Here is a 26,715-nt window from a genome sequence, read left to right as displayed (position 1 = left end):
TGCACACTTTAACCAACCCATCATTTCAGTGACAGGGTCTGCCACACAAACTGGCTCTACAGAGGCAAGATGTCCACCTCATCATCATCCTCCGATTCATCACCGTGTACATCCCCCTCCTCACAGATTATCAATTCGTCCCCACTGGAATCCACCATCACAGCTCCCTGTGTACTTTGTGGAGGCAATTGCTGCTGGTGAATGTCTCCATGGAGGAATTGATTATAATTCATTTTAATGAACATCATCTTCTCCACATTTTCTGGAAGTAACCTCGTACGCCGATTGCTGACAAGGTGAGCGGCGGCACTAAACACTCTTTCGGAGTACACACTTGTGGGAGGGCAACTTAGGTAGAATAAAGCCAGTTTGTGCAAGGGCCTCCAAATTACCTCTTTTTCCTGCCAGTATACGTACGGACTGTCTGACGTGCCTACTTGGATGCGGTCACTCATATAATCCTCCACCATTCTTTCAATGGTGAGAGAATCATATGCAGTGACAGTAGACGACATGTCCGTAATCGTTGTCAGGTCCTTCAGTCCGGACCAGATGTCAGCATCAGCAGTCGCTCCAGACTGCCCTGCATCACCGCCAGCGGGTGGGCTCGGAATTCTGAGCCTTTTCCTCGCACCCCCAGTTGCGGGAGAATGTGAAGGAGGAGATGTTGACAGGTCGCGTTCCGCTTGACTTGACAATTTTCTCACCAGCAGTTCTTTGAACCCCTGCAGACTTGTGTCTGCCGGAAAGAGAGATCCAAGGTAGGTTTTAAATCTAGGATCGAGCACGGTGGCCAAAATGTAGTGCTCTGATTTCAACAGATTGACCACCCGTGAATCCTTGTTAAGCGAATTAAGGGCTCCATCCACAAGTCCCACATGCCTAGCGGAATCGCTCAGTGTTAGCTCCTCCTTCAATGTCTCCAGCTTCTTCTGCAAAAGCCTGATGAGGGGAATGACCTGACTCAGGCTTGCAGTGTCTGAACTGACTTCACGTGTGGCAAGTTCAAAAGGTTGCAGAACCTTGCACAACGTTGAAATCATTCTCCACTGCGCTTGAGACAGGTGCATTCCACCTCCTATATCGTGGTCAGTTGTATAGGCTTGAATGGCCTTTTGCTGCTCCTCCAACCTCTGAAGCATATAGAGGGTTGAATTCCACCTCGTTACCACTTCTTGCTTCAGATGATGGCAGGGCAGGTTCAGGCGTTTTTGGTGTTGCTCCAGTCTTCTGTACGTGGTGCCTGTACGCCGAAAGTGTCCCGCAATTCTTCTGGCCACCGACAGCATCTCTTGCACGCCCCTCTCGTTTTTTAAATAATTCTGCACCACCAAATTCAAGGTATGTGCAAAACATGGGACGTGCTGGAATTTGCCCATATTTAATGCACACACAATATTGCTGGCGTTGTCCGATGCCACAAATCCACAGGAGAGTCCAATTGGGGTAAGCCATTCTGCGATGATCTTCCTCAGTTGCCGTAAGAGGTTTTTAGCTGTGTGCGTATTCTGGAAAGCGGTGATACAAAGCGTAGCCTGCCTAGGAAAGAGTTGGCGTTTGCGAGATGCTGCTACTGGTGCCGCCGCTGCTGTTCTTGAGGCGGGAGTCAATACATCTACCCAGTGGGCTGTCACAGTCATATAGTCCTGAGTCTGCCCTGCTCCACTTGTCCACATGTCCGTGGTTAAGTGGACATTGGGTACAACTGCATTTTTTAGGACACTGGTGAGTCTTTTTCTGAGGTCTGTGTACATTTTCGGTATCGCCTGCCTAGAGAAATGGAACCTAGATGGTATTTGGTACCGGGGACACAGTACCTCAATCAAGTCTATAGTTGGCTCTGCAGTAATGATGGATACCGGAACCACGTTTCTCACAGCCCAGGATGCCAAGGCCTCAGTTATCCGCTTTGCAGCAGGATGACTGCTGTGATATTTCATCTTCCTCGCAAAGGACTGTTGGACAGTCAATTGCTTGGTGGAAATAGTAAAAGTCGTCTTACGACTTCCCCTCTGGGATGACCATCGACTCCCAGCAGCAACAACAGCAGCGCCAGCAGCAGTAGGCGTTACACGCAAGGATGCATCGGAGGAATCCCAGGCAGGAGAGGACTCGTCAGAATTGCCAGTGACATGGCCTGCAGGACTATTGGCATTCCTGGGGAAGGAGGAAATTGACACTGAGGGAGTTGGTGGGGTGGTTTGCGTGAGCTTGGTTACAAGAGGAAGGGATTTACTGGTCAGTGGACTGCTTCCGCTGTCGCCCAAAGTTTTTGAACTTGTCACTGACTTATGATGAATGCGCTGCAGGTGACGTATAAGGGAGGATGTTCCGAGGTGGTTAACGTCCTTACCCCTACTTATTACAGCTTGACAAAGGCAACACACGGCTTGACAAATGTTGTCCGCATTTCTGTTGAAATACTTCCACACCGAAGAGCTGATTTTTTTTGGTATTTTCACCAGGCATGTCAATGGCCATATTCCTCCCACGGACAACAGGTGTCTCCCCGGGTGCCTGACTTAAACAAACCACCTCACCATCAGAATCCTCCTGGTCAATTTCCTCCCCAGCGCCAGCAACACCCATATCCTCCTCATCCTGGTGTACTTCAACACTGACATCTTCAATCTGACTATCAGGAACTAGACTGCGGGTGCTCCTTCCAGCACTTGCAGGGGGCGTGCAAATGGTGGAAGGCGCATGCTCTTCACGTCCAGTGTTGGGAAGGTCAGGCATCGCAACCGACACAATTGTACTCTCCTTGTGGATTTGTGATTTCGAAGAACGCACAGTTCTTTGCTGTGCTTTTGCCAGCTTAAGTCTTTTCATTTTTCTAGCGAGAGGCTGAGTGCTTCCATCCTCATGTGAAGCTGAACCACTAGCCATAAACATAGGCCAGGGCCTCAGCCGTTCCTTGCCACTCCGTGTGGTAAATGGCATATTGGCAAGTTTACGCTTCTCCTCCGATGATTTTATTTTAGATTTTTTAGTCCTTTTTTTTACTGATATTTGGTGTTTTGGATTTTACATGCTCTGTACTATGACATTGGGCATCGGCCTTGGCAGACGACGTTGATGGCATTTCATCGTCTCGGCCATGACTTGACTAGTGGCAGCAGCTTCAGCACGAGGTGGAAGTGGATCTTGATCTTTCCCTATTTTTGGAACCTCAACATTTTTGTTCTCCATATTTTAATAGGCACAACTAAAAGGCACCTCAGGTAAACAATGGAGATGGATGGATACTAGTATACTTATGGATGACGAGTGACTGCCGCCACAGAGGTAGCTACAGCCGTGGACTACCCGTACTGCGTCTGCTAGTATAGACTGGATGATAATGATATAAAAAATATATATATATCACTACTGCAGGACAGGTATATATTATATAATGACGGACCTGCTGGACACTGTCAGCAGACTCCTAAACTACTAGTATGAAGAAGATAGAAAAAAAAAAACCACCACAGGTAGGTATACAATTATGGACGAGCGACTGCCGACACAGAGGTAGCTACAGCCATGGACTACCGTACTGCGTCTGCTAGTATAGACTGGATGATAATGATATAAAAAATATATATATATATATATCACTACTGCAGGACAGGTATATATTATATAATGACGGACCTGCTGGACACTGTCAGCAGACTCCTAAACTACTAGTATGAAGAAGATAGAAAAAAAACAACCCACCACAGGTAGGTATACAATTATGGACGAGCGACTGCCGACACAGAGGTAGCTACAGCCGTGGACTACCGTACTGCGTCTGCTAGTATAGACTGGATGATAATGATATAAAAAATATATATATATCACTACTGCAGGACAGGTATATATTATATAATGACGGACCTGCTGGACACTGTCAGCAGACTCCTAAACTACTAGTATGAAGATAGAAAAAAAAAACCCACCACAGGTAGGTATACAATTATGGACGAGCGACTGTGGACACAGAGGTAGCTACAGCCGTGGACTACCGTACTGCGTCTGCTAGTATAGACTGGATGATGATATAAAAAATATATATATATCACTATTGCAGGACAGGTATATATTATATAATGACGGACCTGCTGGACACTGTCAGCAGACTCCTAAACTACTAGTATGAAGAAGATAGAAAAAAAAAACCACCACAGGTAGGTATACAATTATGGACGAGCACTGCCGACACAGAGGTAGCTACAGCCGTGGACTACCGTACTGCGTCTGCTAGTATAGACTGGATGATAATGATATAAAATATATATATATATCACTACTGCAGGACAGGTATATATTATATAATGACGGACCTGCTGGATACTGTCAGCAGACTCCTAAACTACTAGTATGAAGAAGATAGAAAAAAAAACCCCACCACAGGTAGGTATACAATTATGGACGAGCACTGCCGACACAGAGGTAGCTACAGCCGTGGACTACCGTACTGCGTCTGCTAGTATAGACTGGATGATAATGATATAAAAAATATATATATATCACTACTGCAGGACAGGTATATATTATATAATGACGGACCTGCTGGACACTGTCAGCAGACTCCTAAACTACTAGTATGAAGAAGATAGAAAAAAAAAACCACCACAGGTAGGTATACAATTATGGACGAGCACTGCCGACACAGAGGTAGCTACAGCCGTGGACTACCGTACTGCGTCTGCTAGTATAGACTGGATGATAATGATATAAAAAATATATATATATATATCACTACTGCAGGACAGTTATATATTATATAATGACGGACCTGCTGGACACTGTCAGCAGACTCCTAAACTACTAGTATGAAGAAGATAGAAAAAAAAACCCCACCACAGGTAGGTATACAATTATGGACGAGCACTGCCGACACAGAGGTAGCTACAGCCGTGGACTACCGTACTGCGTCTGCTAGTATAGACTGGATGATAATGATATAAAAAATATATATATATCACTACTGCAGGACAGGTATATATTATATAATGACGGACCTGCTGGACACTGTCAGCAGACTCCTAAACTACTAGTATGAAGAAGATAGAAAAAAAAAACCCACCACAGGTAGGTATACAATTATGGACGAGCGACTGCCGACACAGAGGTAGCTACAGCCGTGGACTACCGTACTGCGTCTGCTAGTATAGACTGGATGATGATATAAAAAATATATATATATCACTACTGCAGGACAGGTATATATTATATAATGACGGACCTGCTGGACACGGTCAGCAGACTCCTAAACTACTAGTATGAAGAAGATAGAAAAAAAAAACCCACCACAGGTAGGTATACAATTATGGACGAGCACTGCCGACACAGAGGTAGCTACAGCCGTGGACTACCGTACTGCGTCTGCTAGTATAGACTGGATGATAATGATATAAAAAATATATATATATATCACTACTGCAGGACAGGTATATATTATATAATGACGGACCTGCTGGACACTGTCAGCAGACTCCTAAACTACTAGTATGAAGAAGATAGAAAAAAAAAAAGGAGTACACAGAGAATGGAGTGCGCTATCAGAGAGCTGCTGGTGTAGGGGGTGGTAAATCCCCAAAAAGGTATAGCAGCAATATAAATAAAATAATCACCAGCGCTAAAATGATATTGATAGTAAGAGTAATGATTGAATAATATTCTGAATAGAATTATAAAAAAAAAAAAAAAAAAAAAATATAATCAGGACGGTAGGTTGGAGTTTAAATAGTATATATTAAATTTTAATAAAAAATTATAATAAAAATATACATATAATCACAGGTGTTTAAAGAGCAAAATTAGGAATTAAAAATATTCAATTGATAGAACACATCCACATATTTCCTCATCACAGTCTAATTCATACCCCGGCTAGGACTTCCTCTGGAATATTATCCGTATAATGTTTGTTTGGAGAATAGTTAATGCAAAGGAGTGTAGAAAAAAAAAACCCCACCACAGGTAGGTATACAATTATGGACGAGCACTGCCGACACAGAGGTAGCTACAGCCGTGGACTACCGTACTGCGTCTGCTAGTATAGACTGGATGATAATGATATAAAAAATATATATATATATCACTACTGCAGGTATATATTATAATATAATGAATGACGGACCTGCTGGACACTGTCAGCAGAATGCGTTTATAGAATAAAAAAAAAAACCACCACACGAGTGTTTAACTTTTTCAGGCAGACAATATACTGGTGGTCACTGGTCAGTCACACTGGCAGCAAAAGTGTGCACTGTTATGTACTCCTGCTATAACTGCTCCCCAGTCTCCCCCACAATTAAGCTGTGTGAGCAGTGAGCACTCAGCACAGTCAGATATACATAGATGATATTATCATGCAGCACACTGAGGCTGAGCACAGATATGGTATGTGACTGTGTATCGTTTTTTTTCAGGCAGAGAACGGATTTTAAATAATAAATAAAACTGGTGGTCACTAGTATAACTATCAGCAAAACTCTGCACTCTCTGAGTACTCCAGTCCTAATGCTCCCCAAAATTACTAAAATTAAATTACTAGTAAATCAAGTGTCTCACTCTCTATCTAAACGGAGAGGACGCCAGCCACGTCCTCTCCCTATCAATCTCAATGCACGTGTGAAAATGGCGGCGACGCGCGGCTCCTTATATAGAATCCGAGTCTCGCGATAGAATACGAGCCTCGCGAGAATCCGACAGCGGGATGATGACGTTCGGGCGCGCTCGGGTTAACCGAGCAAGGCGGGAAGATCCGAGTCTGTCTCGGACCCGTGTAAAAAGGCTGAAGTTCGGGGGGGTTCGGATTCCGAGGAACCGAACCCGCTCATCTCTAGTATATACATGTGGGCATTATACACAGGTGCAGCAGTATATACATTTGGGCACTATACACAGGCGCAGCGGTATATACATGTGGGCATTATACACAGGTGCAGCTGTATATACATGTGGGCATTATACACAGGTGCAGCTGTATATACATGTGGGCATTATACACAGGTGCAGCGGTATATACATGTGAGCATTATACACAGGTGCAGCAGTATATACATGTGGGCATTATACACAGGTGCGCAGTATAAGCATGTGGGCATTATACACAGGTGCAGCACTATATATATGTGTGCATTATACACAGGTGCAGCGGTATATACATGTGGGCATTATACACAGGTGCAGCAGTATATACATGTGGGCATTATACACAGGTGCAGCAGTATATACATGTGACCATTATACACAGGTGCAGCACTATATACATGTGTGCATTATACACAGGTACAGCGGTATATACATGTGGTCATTATACACAGGTGCAGCAGTACATACATGTGGGCATTGTACACAGGTGCAGCAATATATACATGTGGGAATTATACACAGGTGCAGTAGTATATACACATACCTCCCAACATTGGGGGAAGAGGGACACTTTGGCGCCCGCCTGGAAAGGGGGCGTGACCTATAGAAAAGAGGACGTGGCTTCGTGGGAGTGCCGCGATCGCGAGCCATGCCCCCATTTTCCATCACTTTGGGGGCATAGTCAGCGCTCTATGAGGCCCATAACCCGCACTGATGCTGGAGCTGGCATTCTGAGCAGTATATACATGTGGGCATTATACACAGGTGCAGCAGTATATACATGTGGGCATTATACACAGGTGCAGCAGTATATACATGTGGGCATTATACACAGGTGCAGCAGTATATACATGTGGACATTATACACAGATGCAGCAGTATATACTTGTGGGCATTATACACAGGTGCAGCAGTATATACATGTGGCCATTATACACAGGTGCAGCAGTATATACATGTGGCCATTATACACAGGTGCAGCAGTATATACATGTGGCCATTATACACAGGTGCAGCGGTATATACATGTGGCCATTATACACAGGTGCAGCGGTATATACATGTGGCCATTATACACAGGTGCAGCAGTATTTACATGTGGCCATTATACACAGGTGCTGCAGTATATACATGTGGCCATTATACACAGGTGCAGCGGTATATACATGTGGCCATTATACACAGGTGCAGCAGTATATACATGTGGCCATTATACACAGGTGCAGCAGTATATACATGTGGCCATTATACACAGGTGCAGCAGTATATACATGTGGCCATTATACACAGGTGCAGCAGTATATACATGTGGCCATTATACACAGGTGCAGCAGTATATACATGTGGCCATTATACACAGGTGCAGCGGTATATACATGTGGCCATTATACACAGGTGCAGCAGTATATACATGTGGGCACTATACACAGGTGCAGCGGTATATACATGTGGCCATTATACACAGGTGCAGCAGTATAAACTCCTGGAAATTTGGTGAGTTTTGATCAGAGATGTGTGGAAAAGATAGTGCCTTACCTGCTTTAGACTTTTTACTCCAGAGTTTTGACTATAAAAATGATTGGAATAATACAAAGAAGATATTTCAAACATATTCTTTGTACTTTTCTTATATTTTTTACAGTCAAAACTCTGGCACAAACGATAGTATGACAATAAGGGCTCTGCCTCACCCCACGTCACTGGTAATAAATAATAATCCCCATCCAATATAATAGTCTGCACAGTATCAGGAACAAGACAGAACACTATCGTGCAGAGTGTGGGAAGAGAAATGTTACTTACCTGGATAATTGCATTTTCTCCTGCTGGTCCTGTCAGTCCCGGTGCTTGGAGAGGTGATGGCGAGGGCGGACCGCAATGGCTGTGCTATATAAATGTGACTGCACGCTAGTGTTTGTTAAAAGTTAAAACACAGTTTTAATCTTGCAGTGGACATTTTATACTGTTTGTCATTTGGTATACATGCAGGTCACTGGTAAGAATACAGTAACACACTAGCATGCAGTCCCTTCTATATAGCAATTTGGGTATGGGTCGTTGGGTCGACACAACTGAGGTCGACAGTCAAAAGGTCGACAGGGTCACAAGGGCGACATGGTCATTATGTCGGCATGTACTAGGTCGACAGGTCAAAAGATCGACATGAGGTTTTTTTTTACTTTTTTTGGTGTCGTTTTCTTCGTAAAGTGATGGGGAACCCCAATTAGTGCCTCACATGGCTCGCTTCGCTCACCATGCTTCGGGCAAGGTGCCTCACTCCGGTACCGCTGCCCTCGGCACAGGTTACCATTCCCAATTGTAGTCCAGATGGATCGGAAAGTATGAAAAAGTCCAAAAATTGTAAAAAACTGTGAAAAAGTCATGTCGACCTTTTGACCTGTCGACCTAGTACATGCCGGCCTAATGACTGTCGACCTAAGTGGTGTCAACCTAACGACCGTATCCCAGCAATTTATAGCCTTTACTCACACCTGTCTGCACAACCATTGTGGTCCCCCCTCTCTATCCCCTGTCTGAGTTACCTGGGTCAGTAACACTTACCTTACCGCACTTCATGGCGGTGTGTCCTGCCTTGTTCCTGACACTGGCCCTCATTCCGAGTTGTTCGCTCGCTAGCTGCTTTTAGCAGCATTGCACACGCTAGGCCGCCGCCCTCTGGGAGTGAATCTTAGCTTAGCAGAATAGCGAACGAAAGATTAGCAGAATAGCGAATAGAAATTTCTTAGCAGTTTCTGAGTAGCTCCAGACCTACTCACAGATTGCGATCAGCTCGGTCCGTTTAGTTCCTGGTTTGACGTCACAAACACGCCCTGCGTTCGGCCAGCCACTCCCCCGTTTCTCCAGCCACTCCCGCATTTTTCCCTGACACGCCTGCGTTTTTTAGCAAACGCCGTGAAAACGCTGAGTTGCCACCCAGAAACACCCACTTCCTGTCAATCACACTACGATCACTCGAGCGTTGATTCGCTCGAGCTTGTGTAAATCTACTAAGTTTTAAGTTAAATAACTAAGCGCATGCGTGCTGCATACCATGCGCATGTGCAGTTACCAGCAAATCGCAGCATAGCGAAAATCGGCAACGAGCGAACAACTCGGAATGACCACCACTGTGCGTACCCGTTATACTGGAGTTGGAGAGGAGAGTGAAGGGGGCCACTACACCCACCCTACAGAAGAACACCCACCCCACAGATTACACCTCAGGAATATCTGACCCAGGCACTTTGAAGACATATATCATCACCCACCTGAACTGAGTGACAATAATGAACCCTCAGTAGTACCCACAATACCAGGGATCCTCCCGGCCCCCGCTGGCTCCACTCACCAAAACAACCCTTTCCTGACTTGTGCGCTATATACTGTAAATATATGTCAGTAATAATTATGTGGGGGGCGGAGTCACATAATGATAGCTAGATAGTGGGAAGAGCAGGATCTCCCAGCAGCACAGAGGCTTCTGTCAAACTGATGCAGGAAAACTCAGGTAGACCTGGCTCGGCATTGGGACAAGAGGCTGTTTCATGTGACAGGTGGGATATTCCAGTGCAGCCTAACCCTTTTGCTGCTGGGCCCATTTTGGTATATTTTGGGCAGGTCACATTCAAACATTAATATCAGTAATTATTTATTAGGTAATCACACAAATGACACCATGGTTTTTCAGAAGACTGCGGGCCAGATGTATTAAGCCTGGAGAAGTGATAAAGTGCACGGTGAGAAAGTACCAACCAATCAGCCCCGAACTGTCATTTTTCAAACACAGCCTGTAACATGGCAGTTGAGAACTGATTGGCTTGTACTTTATCACTGTGCAATTTTTCACTTTCCAAGGCTTGGTACATCTGCCCCATAATTTCCAGAACATAACATTAGTCTGCTTGTCTCCTCATGCATCCAGTGGCACCGAGAGGAAGGAGGGGGTGTACTCTTTACCCGGGCCCGGGACTTTTGAAAAGTCTCTCTTCCCACTTTGGACTCCCATTCACATCAATCAGTCTTTGACTTTGGCTTTTGAATCTCCTGAGGTGCACAGTCTGCAATGTTTGCAAACTCCTCATCATATCTTCTTGTTAGCTTGCGGTTATTTGATCTAGCAGATAATCTTTGTTGTGGTTGAACTTCCACACTGGTAGTCTCTGGTTCAGATTTATTTCCAGCTGCTGGTACTGTATGTCCAATGACACATATTTGCTCTGCATGTTAAAGTCCAGCTACTATTCAACTTGTAGTGTCTCTTTAAATGCAATGTCCCCTGACTTGATAAGTTTTCTTTTACTTGGATTCCATATTCTATAACCTTCACTTATAGGGCAATAGCCTAGCATTATACACTTTATAGATTTTCTCTCTTATGGTATATGGACATAAGCAGTGGTTCCAAATGTTCTTCGGTGTTTCACACTTGACTTTCTTTTTAACCAGGACTCAATTGGTGTTATGGCTTTTTAGGACATCTGTTGGAGAACATTTTTTAAAGTAAACTGCCATGGACACGGCTTTTGCCCAAAACTGTTTATCTAGTTTTGCAGCCCTTTTGTATCCTTACATGGGGTGAGTAAGCGGTGCCACCACGCAGGGACTAGGGTGTGGTACAGCCACCGCTACTTGGCACCTGTATTTGGTATGCACGGTGCCTGGAACTGCACCCTGAAGTCTAGAAAGCCACCACCTGGTGTGTCTAAAGGATGCACCAAGTGCTCATCTTCCCCCTACTCCCACAGATTTGCCAAGGAGGACCATAAGGATGCACTGGGATCTCCGTTTATTCCCCTGGTGGCAGTGGCTCCACCCTCTTGTTTTGACATCATGACCTTACACGTCTGGATAGGAGGGCTAGTATAGGGTGCCTAATGGACCAGCTACGGCCTCGCAGCTACACTGCTGCAAGCTGAGCCTTTGTACAGGTGCCTTGCACTGATGTGTAGATTCTGCTCCATATATCTGACCCATTTTTGTACAGTTCTCCAAGATCTTCCACGTCTTACCCTATCTCCGACCATTCCCTTAGCTTCCATTACTTAATGATCTTTCTGAAACTGTGACTGAAGCGGCGAGTGCTTATGTATATTTTTACAGCCTTCCCTGCTATGTAACAGTCTGCTATCTATATTTTCAAGTCAGCTGCTTAGAGGAACCCATGAGAGATGAGAATAGATACAAGAAACTGACAGATTAAAAGGGTCAAAGTATTTACTCAGCTCCAGGCCTGTCTTCACCCAGGTTATATGTAGCGGTCAGTACAATTTCAGGCCTTAGGCAAAGTATTTGCAAATCGAGTGGAAGGTGCCCTGATGTTCTCACATGGCGCAGTCCCCGTTTTATGTTTTGCAATCTGTAAATAGCACATACAAAGTCAGTGTGCATTAGTGTGTGCACAAATACAGGTATGTCATGTTTAAGTCTGTTCCTGGCAGAAGTTGTGCTGACTGTATTGTGTCACTAAATATAACACGCCAGGGGTCACCGCAGCAGCAGTATTTTGGGAGCAAAAGTGGGTAGTCCAAGTGTTAAACTAGTGTTTGCTTTATCCGACACAGATGGTTCTGTTACGTTCCAAAATATTCTTGCCCAGAACATTCACACGGATAACACATAAGTGGAATAATAGTGGTCCTCTGAATGCAATGTAGGTCCGCAGCCCCCACTCTGCTCTTCTACTCTTGCTTAAGGGCCCTCATTCCGAGTTGTTCGCTCGGTAATTTTCTTCGCATCGCAGCGATTTTCCGCTAATTGCGCATGCGCAATGTTCGCACTGCGACTGCGCCAAGTAAATTTGCTAAGAAGTTTGGTATTTTACTCATGGCATTACAAGGTTTTTACTTCGTTCTGGAGATCGTAATGTGATTGACAGTAAGTGGGTGTTTCTGGGCGGAAACTGGCCGTTTTATGGGTGTGTGTGAAAAAACGCTGCCGTTTCTGGGAAAAACGCGGGAGTGGCTGGAGAAACGGGGGAGTGTCTGGGCGAACGCTGGGTGTGTTTGTGACGTCAAACCAGGAACGAAACTGACTGAACTGATCGCAGTGGAAGAGTAAGTCTCGAGCTACTCAGAAACTGCTTAGAAATTTCTATTCGCAATTTTGAGAATCTTTCGTTCGCAATTTTCCTAAGCTAAGATACACTCCCAGTAGGCGGCGGCTTAGCGTGTGCAATGCTGCTAAAAGCAGCTTGCGAGCGAACAACTCGGAATGAGGGCCATGGTCCTTCCCTGGGCTCGCACTGATAGGACAGTAAGTGCAGCCAGTGGTAGAGATTTCATCATTCACGAATACTACAGCTCCCCTCCCCACACACACACACACTGCAGTGCCCCTGCCACTGTATAGGAAGCTGCAGAGATCCTGGACAGCTCCAAAACCTGCTGAGACTAGTGGCTAAAATTTTCATTGTCAGGATAGTTGATAATTAACATAACAATACCATTAATCTGTGATGAGCCTCCCAGTCAAAGTAATTTCCTGAATAAATGTGTGTAACACAGTATACGGATGTTAGAAGTCGCTGAGAATTCTGGCCTGACTTCAGAGCTTGATTCTGAGTTGCGAGGAAAGCAAAAATAGCAAGTAACATTTATATTGTTTCTGTGCAGGGTAAATACTGACTGCTTTTCCATGTAGCCCATAAATGTTAGACAGCTTTATTCTTACACTGCAATTAAGATTTCAGTTTGAACACACCCCACCCAAATCTAACTCTCTCTGCACATGTTACATCTGCCCCACCGGCAGTGCAGCATGGTGTTGCCCCGTTTGGTGCTTTTTGTACCTTTATACCTGGAATAAATCATGCTGCATGCAAGGGGTACATGTATTAGGACTGCATGCAGGGTAAATACTGGCTGCTTCTGCATGTAGCCAACAAAGACTGGACAGTTTCATTTTTACACTGCAATTTAGATTTGAGATTGGACGCACCACACCCAAATAGAAATCTCTCCTGCGCATATCAGTCCTGATTCTTATGACGGTCGTCCGTCTGTGGCGTTATGCAGATGCTGCTACAAAGCCCTTCCCTGGAGTACTGTACATCCATCCGATTTTCGCCGCGCAGCGATCAGGTAAAAAACCGGCAAAACTGGGCATTCAAATGAACCGCAAATGCGCAGGCGCGTCGTACGGGTACAAAGCGGATAGTTGCTGAGCGATGGATTTAACGAAGAATCCATACGCACGGCCGATCGCAAGGAGATTGGCAGAAAGAGGGCGTTTGTGGGTGTCAACTGACCGTTTTCTGGGAGTGGTTGGCAAAACGCAGGCGTGTCCAGGTGTTTGCAGGGCGGGTGTCTGACGTCAATTCCGGCCCCGGACAGGGTGATGTGATCGCAGCGGCTGAGTAAGTCCAGAGCTACTCAGAAACTGCACAAAATGTTTTTGCTGAGCTCGGCTGCACAGGCGTTCGCACACTTGCAAAGTGAAAATACACTCCCCCTGGGCGGCGACTATGCGTTTGCACGGCTGCTAAAAGTAGCTAGCGAGCGATCAACTCGGAATGACGTCCTAAGATGTCCACTTCCAGCATCCGTGCATGCTGTGTTACCACCTAGTGCATGGGTCTGCAACCTGTGGCCCTCCAGCTGCTGTGAAACTACACATCCCAGCATGCCCTGCCATTTTTTGTTATTAAGGTATGCTAAAACTGATGCAGGGCATGCTGGGATGTGTAGTTCCACAGCAATTGGAGGGCCACAGGTTGAAGACCCATGACCTAGTGCATCCTTAGGGGGAGAAATCTCATCATCCGCAGTGTGATACTAACAGTGATACATTGTAACATTTCTCCAAGTGACTTATTCTAGGGGAGAGAGAGAAAGTGGAGAAGCTGCCAAAAACAACCAATCATCTTCTGTCATATATTTAGCACCGTCTTTGAAAGGACAGAATCTGATTGGATGCTTTGGGCAGCGCCTTTACTTTATCTCTCACCAAGGCTTGTTATATCTCCCCCAGTGGCAGGTGCCCTGCCCTTGTGTAAAATGCCAGCAGCGCTTTTACTTTATCTCTCTCCAAAGCTTGTTACATCTCCCCCACTGGTAGGTGCCCAGCCCTTGTGTCAAATGTCAGCAGTGCCTTTACTTTATCTCTCTCCAAGGCTTGTTACATCTCCCCCACTGGCAGGTGCCCAGCCCTTGTGTCAAATGTCAGCAGTGCCTTTACTTTATCTCTCTTCAAGGCTTGTTACATCTCCCCCACTGGTAGGTGCCCAGCCCTTGTGTCAAATGTCAGAAACGCCAAATCTCTTTCGTGTGCTGGAGAGAACACACCTGGTCTGTGTGGGGTACCTGATGTTCTCTACAAATTAAAAATCCATGTCCCTCAGCCTGGCAGATAAATCATCGGTCTCATCTGAAGAATACCACTGGGATTATATTCACACTTCATGTGGAATGAGTCCCCTCTGTGGCTCTAGGTCCGGGCCCCTCCCGTAATGTGTTTGCTGCAGGACCAACATGCTCCATATTTAAACTGCGCATTAGACAAGACAAAATAGCAAAGGTTGTGCATGAGGGGTATGCGATATGAATCTCTTGCCGAAGGAATGTCCTGTAACTGCGGGTCTGGCACTGGGCTCTGCAGCTGCTGGGAAGGTGTGCTGACGTATTGTGACCTATTCTGGTCTGGCAGGCCCTGGGTTAACCCCTCGCTTGCTAGTGGGATCATTAGTGGCTAATGGTTCCTGGTGACCCTGTAGTGAGATCATTGTCCTTTGTATGGTGCACGTTTTTCACAAGAAGGGTCGGTGTAACCCTCTCATCAATAGGAACAGGAGTTAGTCGTAAGCTAAGACAGCACCATGCTTTATATGGAAGAACTACACCTAGGAATTGTGGGTAATGCTATCGGGATCTGACGGGATCAGTGGGGTCAGATGTGACCTGCTTGGTGCTTACTTTTACAGACACACAAACGCTTGGCATTTAATGTGGGGATAGCACATTTTTTGCTTAGGGGTAGATGGCCAAGTAGGGGCGTAATATATAAAACAGGCGTTGAAATGTGTCTATGGGACCTATTTATCAAGAGTCTCAATTTGAGCCACATTTTGCAACGATAATAAATGGTTTTCCATTTTTGAATCTTCTTGAGCAGAGAAAGTGATGTCATTGTAGTTGCTGCTAATTTTAATTTCTGTCTTAAGGGCCCTACACATTTAGCGATGTCAGCGATTTGGATGATGATCGATCTGAATGATGATTGTTATCGGCCAAATTGACTTGCATTGAAAAACAATGGAGATAACCAACGATAAACGATTGCGGGGACGCCCATCGTTTATCGTCTGTCCCTCCACACTAAATGATATGAACGATATATTGTTCATTTCTGAATGATATAACGTTCATATTGCCCGTCAACGTCGCTAAGTGTGTAGGGTCCATTTGTGAGAGACCACGAGCAGCAGAGAGGCAAGGGTCCCCCCTGAGCAGTCACAATGGCAGACAGTGGTTTGCACAAAATATTTGGATTTATTTTTACAAAGCAAAGGAACAAAATGGATCACTGTAATCAAGAATAAATGGTTGGAACACTTTTCAGTACTATTGCACACAAGATACATCAATCACATACACAACAATTTTTATGTAAGAAAGATGCTTGGGCCGGCCGTGCCACCTGGGACCTGGTGCGCCGAGAGAAAGCTGTTTGGTGTGACTGAAGCCATACTGCATGAGGACTTATCTGTTTATCAGCAAACTTGCTATTGACCTACTAGACTTGGATATATATGCTGTATGGGATGTAGTCATGTGACCAGCGGTCAGGAGACCACCGGTCACAATACCCGCACCTACATCCGGACCCCTCACTGTCCCGATGGTTGGCATGCAACCAACAGGGACTCTTTTTCCCACAGGATCATAGAGTGGGAATAGAACCTGTGGCAAGCTGGGCGGGGGGGGGGGGGGGGGGGCTTTGTTGCGCTCGACCCCCCCCCACTGGGCATCTAATTGCCGGGATCCCGCCATCAGTATTTTGACCGCTTGTCACACATAACCAAACCATATGTATAACTGGCTTAAAACACACTTCAGAACTTCACTTCAAGATTAGGGTTGAAGTTTACATAAATGAACACTACACAATGAATGTCTTTCTGGTTACCTTATATATTATACCCCTTTCACACCGCCAATGCCGGATCCCACCCGGGAATTGGAAACGGGTCCTTCCCGGGTGGGATCCGGCATTGGCCGCTGGTGCAGGCTTCCCCGACGTGGCAATATGTCGGGCGGGTTGCAATAGCAGTGGGGGGCGGAGCCGGCACCGGGGGCGGAGGTGGAGGCGGCGCTGGTAAGTCATTTCCGTGCCGCCTCTCCCTGCTGTAGTAAACGGGTCCCGGGACGTATCGACCTGGGAGACCACTTACGCAGCCACTGGCCCGGTATTCAACCCGGGTATAACACTGCTTTATTCCCGGGATGAATTGCTGGGTCAGGCGACCCGGGATTTCGGCTGTGCCCCTTTTACACTGTGCGCTGACCCATGATACCGGGTTATTTGTGCGGTGTGAAAGGGGTATTGGCCAAATAAATAAACTATTTTCTATGCTAAATGTAAATTAATAATATCCTTTTAGACAATTGAATGTTCCAATGTCTTTAAAAGGTGGAACTAACATTAAATGGCCAACCTGGGTTACTTTTGAACTCTTTTTGAGTTCTTTAAGTTAAAGGGCCTAAGTCAGATCTAATCACAACAGCAAATTTATTAGCAGTTGGGCAAAACCATGCTGTTCTGCAGGTGGGGCAGATGTAACATGTGCAGAGAGAGTTAGATTTGGGTGGGGTATATTGTTTCTGTGCAGGGTAAATACTGGCTGCTTTGTTTTTACACTGCAATTTAGATTTCAGTTTGAACACACCCCACCCAAATCTAACTCTCTCTGCACATGTTACATCTGCCCCCCCTGCACTGCACATGGTTTTGCCCATTAGCTAACAAATTTGCTGCTGCGATCAGGTCTGAATTAGGCCCATAGTCACAAAGAAAGAGGAAATCTCGTTCCACAATTATAATAATGCTGCATGCTCTTTAATGGAAGGAAATAGCGGCTTTAGTAATTCTTTGCAAATTTCTCTTCATTCTTTCTAAAAACATCTTTTTTTCAGCCCTTCCTAAATTCACAAGCACCAACAAGACCAATGAGGTGAAGGTGACCTCTGGGGAGCAGGCGGAATTTGTCTCGGAGACTTCTGAGGAGAACGTAACTGTACTCTGGTACAAAGACAGCAAAGAGATCAGGAACTCCAAGAAATTCTCTGTCGAAGCGAAAGGAAAACACCAAAAACTTGTCATCTCATGTGTCAGGAAAGAAGACGAAGGCTTGTACACATGCAGAGTCGGCAACGACTCACTTACCTTCACATTAAAAGTTACAGGTGAGTCAGTAGGTCTCCATAATTTTACTAAAATGTTCTGCTTTCTACAATTTACTATAACGATTTCTGTACAATAGTTTTTGTAGACATCGTCGTCATTATAGCCAATAATTGGTCATGTAGACACAATTGCCCCATTCCTCCCGTGTGGTGGTCCTTTGGGTGGTTTTAAAAGTAACGACTGCATTTTTCTTATACTGGCAATATTTCTCATCACACTTTTTAACTGCAATTATGATAACTACTTTCTTGCCGTAGAACCTGAGCCTGCGTTCACCAATCAGGACAAGGTGCAGAGGGAGGTCCATGTCAAACTGACCGAGAGCGCCACCCTGAGCTGCGAGGTGTCCCAGGCCAAGACGGAGGTGAAATGGTACAAGGACGGGAAGCTGATCACCTCCAGCAAGAAACTGAGGCTGGAGTCTGAGGGCAAATCCAGACGCCTGGTGGTGGAGCAGGTGGAGAAGAAAGACGCCGGAGAGTACAGCTGTGAAGCCGCCGGGCAGAAGATCAACTTCAAGATCAACGTCAAAGGTGATTAAAGCTGAATGAAAATGAAGATTAATAGTGACACAAAGTTGATCAACAGACAGCAAATGCTTACACAAAAATGCTCTAGATGAATCCTCAATGAGACTGATAAATATATATTTGGTGTGTACCAGTGTTATTAGGAGAGAGATACTAAGTTCAGGAGGAATGTGTATATGGGACGCCGGCGGTCATGACAACGACAGCCGAAATCCCAAAGGTAAGTATCAGTGTGGGCCTGGTGTGGGGGCAGGGTTAGGATTAGGCATTTTAGGGTTAGGCACTATGGGGGTGGTTAGCCATAGCCGCCACCTCCTGAAATTTAGCCCTACCCGACACCCCCCTAGATTTAGCCCTAGCCGCCACCTGAGGAGGGTTAGGGTGGTGGGGGGGATTAGTGCACTTACCCCCCAAACGTGTCGAGATTCTTGGTTTTAGGGTGCTGGGGTCAGTCATGTGACCACCGGCATCCCGAACGGGATATCATACTACACCCGTGTATACAGCTCAGGTACCAAGGTCAGATTAGTAACAAAGTAATTAGTGTGTTATAATGTTACGATGGACATAATAAGGATTAAAGGAATGTACAGTATGTGCAGTTCAAGAACCTAAATCGGATTAGTACAATGTAATTAGTGTGTTGTTGTGTAGTGTTGTGTAGTGTTGTGTAGTGTTAGGATACATAAATGTTCAAGTGCTAGGGTAGATGGAGGTGTGGTCTTCAGTATGCCGAATGTTGGGATCCCGGCGCACAGTATACCAGCGCCGGAATCCCGACACCCGGCATACCGACATCTATTCTCCCTCGTGGGGGTCCATGACCCCCCTGGAGGGAGAATAAAATAGCGTGGCGAGCGCAGCGAGCCCGCAAGGGGCTCCTTTGCGCTCGCCACAGTGTCGGTATGCCAGCGGTCGGCCTCCCGGCGCCGGTATGCTGGTCGCCGGGAGCCCAGCCGCCGGCATACCATACTACACCCAGATGCAGAATAGCCCGGGCCATTGGCAGCCAAATTGTACAGGATGTTCTGTTCCACCATAGTCACTGATGATTGTCTGAGATTACAGGAAGGTCCTGATGGCTTTGATAATTCACCACGTCATGGGACAGATAAATTTTTTGGGCACCAGGCAATAGCCCCTCCGCTCCTATTATAATCCTCCACTGGTTGTCGCCTTCCAGATGAGACAGCTCTACGCCCTGTCTGGTTGTGACTCGGCTTCGGCCTCAGAACTGAAGGCTACAGAATGCAGAGGCACTGATCAGGGTTAAATTTGCGGTCATTACGAGCATACCCCCAGGTTCAGAGCCCCTGTATTTAAGCGTCAGTAGAGAGTGTGACGACTGTATTCCCTTCTTCTGCATAGCTTGAGGATCTCCTTGCAGAGGCATGTGCTCACCTTAGTAGGAGCTTCCAGGTGTCTAAGCATATTGCCTCATTTTATCCGCTACCAGCTGCAGATCGGGTCAAAGTGGACGTCCCTTCCTCTGGTTGCTGCTCACCTTGCCCGACTTGTTAGAGCTTCTATCCTCCCAATTCCGATTACAGCTTTCCTTGATGATCCCAGAGATAGGCAGCTGGATGACTTCCTCAAGATGACCTATGCTAATGCGGGTCCTATAGCATGCCCATCCGTCGCGTCTGCTTGGATGGCTAGGGCCTGTTGGGCAGATGCACTAGAGGAGAGCATCAGTTCTGGTAGACACAGAAAAGGGGTTATTGTCTCTAGTGAGGCACTTTTAGGAGGTGGGCTGCTACGTAAAAATGGTATAGGGGCCATTGACACAATTGTCTTAACCTCTTCAGTGTCAACATATGAGGTGGCGGCCAGGTGTGCCCATTGGCTGCATTCCTGGTTTGCTGACACAGACTCTAAGAAAGTTTAGAGGTTCTTCCTTATTCAATGGAGGTCCTCTTTGGTCCGGAGTTGGATGAGAAAGTCTCTACGGTGGCAGGGCCCAAGACAAATTTCCTTCCTTCCGCAGCACCACCAGAGTGTCTGCTTTTCATTCTTTTTGACCGCAAGGATAGGCCAGAGATCAGTACCTTTCTAGAATCCAGGGTTTCTCCTCTATGGGCTCTAGGTCCTGAGATACGCAACCTTGGTCCACCAGACAGCTGACAGGCCAGTTGCATGATGGGGCGGGCCTCCACCTGGGGTACCCCAACATGGGTGAACAGCTCTGTATTTTTCTGAAGTATGAGGACCACGAGAGATCCCATAGTCAGAAGCGTAGTTTCCAAAGCACTTCCAGGAACAGCAAGAGCTCTTGGAGAGTCTGTTCTCTCCCTACTGACCTCCAGGGTTATCATCTTGGTCCCCCATCTCAAGAGGTACATGTTTCTATGCCAGCCACTTCCTGGTTCAGAGACCAGATGGCTCATTACGGCCCATACTCATTCTCAGGGCGCTAACAGGTACCAGAGGATGCTCAGGTTCTGCATGGAGTCTCTTCGCTCCATCATTTTAGCTCTTGAACAAGGGGGTTTTGGCATCCCTAGACATCCAGGATGCTTATTTATATATTCCCATATATTCCTATATTTTCCTCAGTCATGAGCGCTTCCTCAGGTTTATAGTACAGGAGAATCACTTCCAGTTTCTGGCATTGCCATTATGAGCGGTCCACAGCTCCTCGTGTTTTTCATAAAGGCCATGGTGGTCATGGCAGCTCCTCCCAACCTGCTTATCCTGGTCCAGTCACCAGATGTCTTCTGGGAACACATCCATCTCATGATAGCTCTACTCCATTCCAACAGATAGATCATCACTTTGATGTTACATTGGTGAGGGGGAGGCTTGCTGGATTCTAGGGTGTTCCTCCCTGTGGACAGAATTTGGGCCTTACAGATAAAGTTTTCTCTAATCTTGCGTCACTGCCGAGTGTTAATACACTCTTGCTTGCAGATCCTGGGCTCTCTAATCTCCCCCTTTGACAGGGTGTAGTACTCTCAGTCTCATTCCCATTCTCTTCAATTGGAATTTCGGGCCCAGTGGCATAAATCCCATCTGCAACTAAAAACACAAATGATCATCTCCATTTTGTGGTGGCTTCAGGGGTCCCACTTGACTAAGGGCCACTCCCTTTAAGATTCAGGACTAGGTTCTCCTCACCACTGACACAAGTCTTCGCAGGTGGGGCAGTAACCTGTCATCAGACCTTTAGGGTCGGTGGATGGTTCAGGGGAGCTGGTTACTGATCAACATTCTGGAGCTCCGAACAGTCTTCAGAGCTCTCTGTCTACAGTAGTTTTACTACTCCTACAGCATCGTCCGGTCCAGGTATGGTCTGACAACGCAACAGCTGTCGCCTACATAAACCACCAGGATATACTTAATCAACCAGGTGTAGACCAGAGGTTATTGGTTCGTGACACCAGCACCTTTGTGCAAGTTGCTGACTCAGGATCCAGCAAAAGTGCCCCAGACCCTCACGTGTCCTCCTCCACATCTGACGGTTGGTGTCACAGGCACTTCCTGGCATACTTAAGCCCAAAATGTAAAACGGCAATTCTTTTAATAGCAGAACGTGAGGTGTTTTGCTAGTAAAAACATTGCCCTTTAAAACTTTGGGCTTAACACGCTCGAAGGGGCCGGATGTTGAAAGCCACCATTTAGCCAGTAAATAAACCCCACATGCTAAGGAACCGTCCTCTTGCCTACATGACCGCGCACAAAGGGGTATATTCACGAAGCAGTGATAAGAGTGGAGAAGTTGCCCATGGCAACCAATCAGCATTGAAGCACATTTATAATTTGCATACTTTACAATTGTACGGAGCAGCTGATTGGTTGCCATGGGCAACTTCTCCACAGGCTCACTTCTCCACTCTTTCCACTGCTTCATGAATAGACCCCAAAATCCCTGCCTGATGAGTCGGAGATTTAACATTTCGATTAATCGGTCCATATGCCCTTCTTCCAGTCCTCAATAGCCCACTTTCGGTGCCACATGGCTCAGGTAACCTCCCTACCATTGCTGCAGAACAGCTGTTAGTTCTTACCACATTCTTTGTTTTTGCAGAAACAGAGGCTGCGTTCATCAATCAGGACAAAGTTCAAAAGGAGGTAGCAGCCTCCTTGACCGAGAGCGCCACCCTGAGCTGCGAGGTCTCTGACAGCAAGACGGAGGTGAAATGGTACAAGGATGGGAAGCTGGTCACCTCCAGCAAGAAACTGAGGGTGGAGTGTGAGGGCAAATACCGCCGCCTGGTGGTGGAGCAGGTGGAGAAGAAAGACGCTGGAGAGTACAGCTGTGAGGCCGCCGGGCAGAAGATCAACTTCAAGGTCAACGTCAAAGGTGATTATAGCTTCTTGAATTGAAACCATCTGTAAACCGTGATTTGGATCTGGAGAAAGTGTGCACCTGAGGACAGGAGTTATGTGTTCTGCAAACTGCAGAGCTTATTTACTGATGTGCAGCATTTCCATTGAAAAACAATCAGCTTTATCTTTCTAGTGCTAATGAGATATTACCAGCAAGTGGCTACTTGGTAGCTGCAGTTTAGTGCACTCAGGTGTAAGATAATGATCTCTGTTGATAATTCTCACCACCTTTTCTCATCGTTATGTTCTTATTTCCCCATTGTGAGCTGTAGTAAGGTACGTTACCTATAGTAGCTTGGAGGCATCATGGCAGATAGCAGGTTTTTAGCCGATTCTATACATAGGAAAATATTTAAAATTCTGGTTTCATTCTTTTCTTAACAGAGCCCAAACCTGCATTCACCAACTTGGAGAAGGTGCAGAAGGAGGTCCAGGCTGCCCTGACCGAGAGCGCCACCCTGAGCTGCGAGGTGTCCCAGGAGAAGACAGAGGTAAAATGGTACAAGGATGGGAAGCTGGTCACCTCCAGCAAGAAACTGCGGGTGGAGTCTGAGGGCAAATCCCGCCGCCTGGTGGTGGAGCAGGTGGAGAAGAAAGACGCTGGAGAGTACAGCTGTGAGGCTGCAGGGCAGAAGATCAACTTCAAGATCAATGTCAAAGGTGAATAAGACTTTTCGTTCTCTAGTCTCCAGCAGGCAGTGATAATGTATAGCATATGAGCCATGCAAATGTAAAATTCAGTATGTGAGGAACATATGTACTGTATGTGTGATCCAGGAACCTTTGCCTGATTAGTAAAGGTGGAATTAGTGTGTTGCAGTGTTGGTTATTTTGGCATCAAAGAAAAATGAATTGTGGGCATACTGATGTTCTCCATTTCCTGCAACGGCGCTGGTTCTGTTCCTGCTCTAGTGATGTCATCTAGTGATGTCATTAGGCCAGTGGTTCCCAAACTTTTTTGAATCACGGCTCCCTAGAGTATCAGAATTTCTTTCACGGCACCCCTAGGCCAAAAGTTTCTTATTGAGATATTTAGAAAATATAAAATGAAGTAAATGATGCTAACTGTGTAGATGTCCCCCTTAGGTTCAATAGTGTGGTGAGGGACAGGATTTGTGTTTTGTTTTTATAATTTTAATTGGTCCTGGACCACCAGCCCGGGGCACCCCAGGGCGCCTAGGCATTTTGGGAACCACTGCATTAGGCAAAGCACAGTCAGTTATAACACAACATTTGTGCAGAATTCCCAGCAACACTAGCAAAAAATAAAACCTTAGGAGATGATGCATCAAAGAGTGAAAAGGGCGGAGAAGTTGCCCCTAGCAACCATTCAGGTTTAATCAAGTATATTCTATAAAATGATAGTTAAATGCTCACTGGTTGCTTGGGTAACTTTTCCACTGGTCCACTTCCCCGCTGTTTTTACGGGTTGGGGTCTGTTGACCGTCGGTCGGGATCCTGGCAGTCATCATACCAACGCCTGGATCCCACCCGCCAGAAGGCCAACAGGGGGTGAGTGCCAATGAAGCCCCTCGTGGGCTCGGTGGCTCACGCCACAGGTTCTATTCCCATCTTTATGGGTATCGTGGGAACAGCTTCGGGCCCCCTGCCGGCATGCTGCCGGCCATGATCCCAGCGGTTCCCGACCACCGGTCACCTGACTACATCCCCTTACTGCATCAACCTCTCAGGCTCTTAGAAGTGTATTTACTAAAGGTTGATTTTCATTGATTTTCATCATTTGAAAATTAATGTCTTTCCAGGGCTAAAACGTACATTTACTAACATTTAAAAATGAATATAAAAAAAAAATCATCTGTTAGTAAATGTGTGTTTTAACCCCTGAAATACAACATCGACTTAGATAGATTTTCAGTGAAATTGATATAAAAAAATGGGGGCACAGTTGCCTGACATGCCAACTATGGAATTGGTGTGCTAATCTATCTATCTATATAAAAATGGATCTGTGTGTGCGTGCGTGCGTGCGTGCGTGCGTGCGTGCATGTTCCGGCATAACTCTGCAATGCCTGGAGCAATTTACACCAAACTTGGTAAACATATGACTTCAATCTGGAAACAAATACTGTTGGGTAAGACACCCATAGCACCCCTAGGGGTGGGGGTGGGAAGGGGGTGACATGTAAAAATCCATAGTTTTTGGAATCGTTGAGATGAATAGTGACACTCCCGATACCGTTTAAGTCCAAGTTCAGCCCCCATCAGCATGGGGGAGGGGGAGGGGAAGGGTGACGGGGTAAAAAATAAAATGTCCAAAATGACCGACATTAGTGTCAAATCCATAGTTTTCGGGATCGCTAAGTTGATCGCATTTTTAAAATTGCTATGTTCCGTAGACTGTCCATTAACATATAGGCTATGTATCTTCACGCTAATTCTTTTAGGGGTTGGGTAGTGAACTTAAACTTGAAGATGGGCACAATGAAAATAGTCGTATTGCGTTAAGATTTACACATGGGCGATCTATATATATATAAAATGCGGAAGCCCTCACTCACTCACTGACTCACTCACTCACTGACTCATCACTAATTCTCTTACTTCCCGATATGTCAGGAAGATGAAGTGTAAGACTGGTATTCTTCAGGTGGGAAACAGGAAAATTACATAATTAGAATTTTAATAAATCTCCCCTCTACGGGGATGAAAAGGGGGTTGACATAATGACATCATTACTGATGCGTGGCTTGGGTTGCGTGAATGATAATGCCCAAACGGACAATCGGATCAAAATCTGGATTGCACCTCCAGTGTGTAGAATTTAATAAACTACAAAAATAGTCCCGTCACTTTTTACTGTATCTGCTACGGGTGCTCCTCTGGTAACGCCAAGAACCATGGATTAATATTTACTTACATTAAGAAGTCTCTATACTTACATTAATTTACATCTCTATAGATTCACCAACCTGTGAAAATCAGAAACTCCCGTGTGAAGAACGGTTAAAACAGCTAGTTAAATATATGACGGATGGATCTGTAATGTTTAGTATACAGTATATACTGTCAGTAGCACACGCAGGGTATACGGCTACGTTACAGTGACTATCTGTGAAGATGTTGGTCTAGTCCTGTGCCAAATTACAATGCACAACGCAATATGCTGGTGCTATTTAAGTAACTTATTAATAATAATAATATCTCTGTGATGATATTCTGCAGAAACCGAGGCTGCGTTCATCAATCATGACAAAGTGCAGAAGGAGGTAGCAGCCTCCCTGACCGAGAGCGTCACCTTGTGCTGCGAGGTCTCCGACAGCAAGACGGAGGTGAAGTGGTACAAGGACGGGAAGCTGGTCACCTCCAGCAAGAAACTGAGGGTGGAGTCTGAGGGCAAATACCGCCGCCTGGTGGTGGAGCAGGTGGAGAAGAAAGACGCCGGAGAGTACAGCTGTGAGGCCGCCGGGCAGAAGATCAACTTCAAAGTCAACGTCACAGGTGAATAAAATAAGTTGGTTTGAAACCATCCGCAGAGCGTGAATTTGATCTGGGGAAAGTGGGGTCTTGTAGGGATACGGTAAGCATTGTTCAGACAGTAGAGGCCATTTACTAACATCGCGTTTAGAAGACAAATGTGCACTGG

General features: G+C 45.9%; 1 protein-coding gene across 3 annotated transcripts in view; it reads left to right on the top strand.

Moving 5' to 3' along the window:
* The window catches only part of OBSCN (obscurin, cytoskeletal calmodulin and titin-interacting RhoGEF), a 370,748-nt gene that overhangs the window by 83,423 nt on the left and 260,610 nt on the right, over window positions 1-26,715 (top strand). For all 3 annotated transcript variants that reach the window (XM_063924540.1, XM_063924539.1, XM_063924541.1), the window contains exons 7-11: window positions 17,982-18,251; window positions 18,510-18,785; window positions 22,810-23,085; window positions 23,496-23,771; window positions 26,295-26,570. In XM_063924540.1, the coding sequence (XP_063780610.1) occupies window positions 17,982-18,251; window positions 18,510-18,785; window positions 22,810-23,085; window positions 23,496-23,771; window positions 26,295-26,570 (1,374 nt within the window). The remainder of the gene's footprint in view (window positions 1-17,981; window positions 18,252-18,509; window positions 18,786-22,809; window positions 23,086-23,495; window positions 23,772-26,294; window positions 26,571-26,715) is intronic.

Source organism: Pseudophryne corroboree, chromosome 5 (assembly GCF_028390025.1).
Source record: "Pseudophryne corroboree isolate aPseCor3 chromosome 5, aPseCor3.hap2, whole genome shotgun sequence".
Taxonomy (NCBI): Eukaryota; Metazoa; Chordata; class Amphibia; order Anura; family Myobatrachidae; genus Pseudophryne; species Pseudophryne corroboree.
The sequence above is the reverse complement of the archived record's forward strand: the minus strand, read 5'-3'. Positions and strand labels throughout refer to the sequence as shown.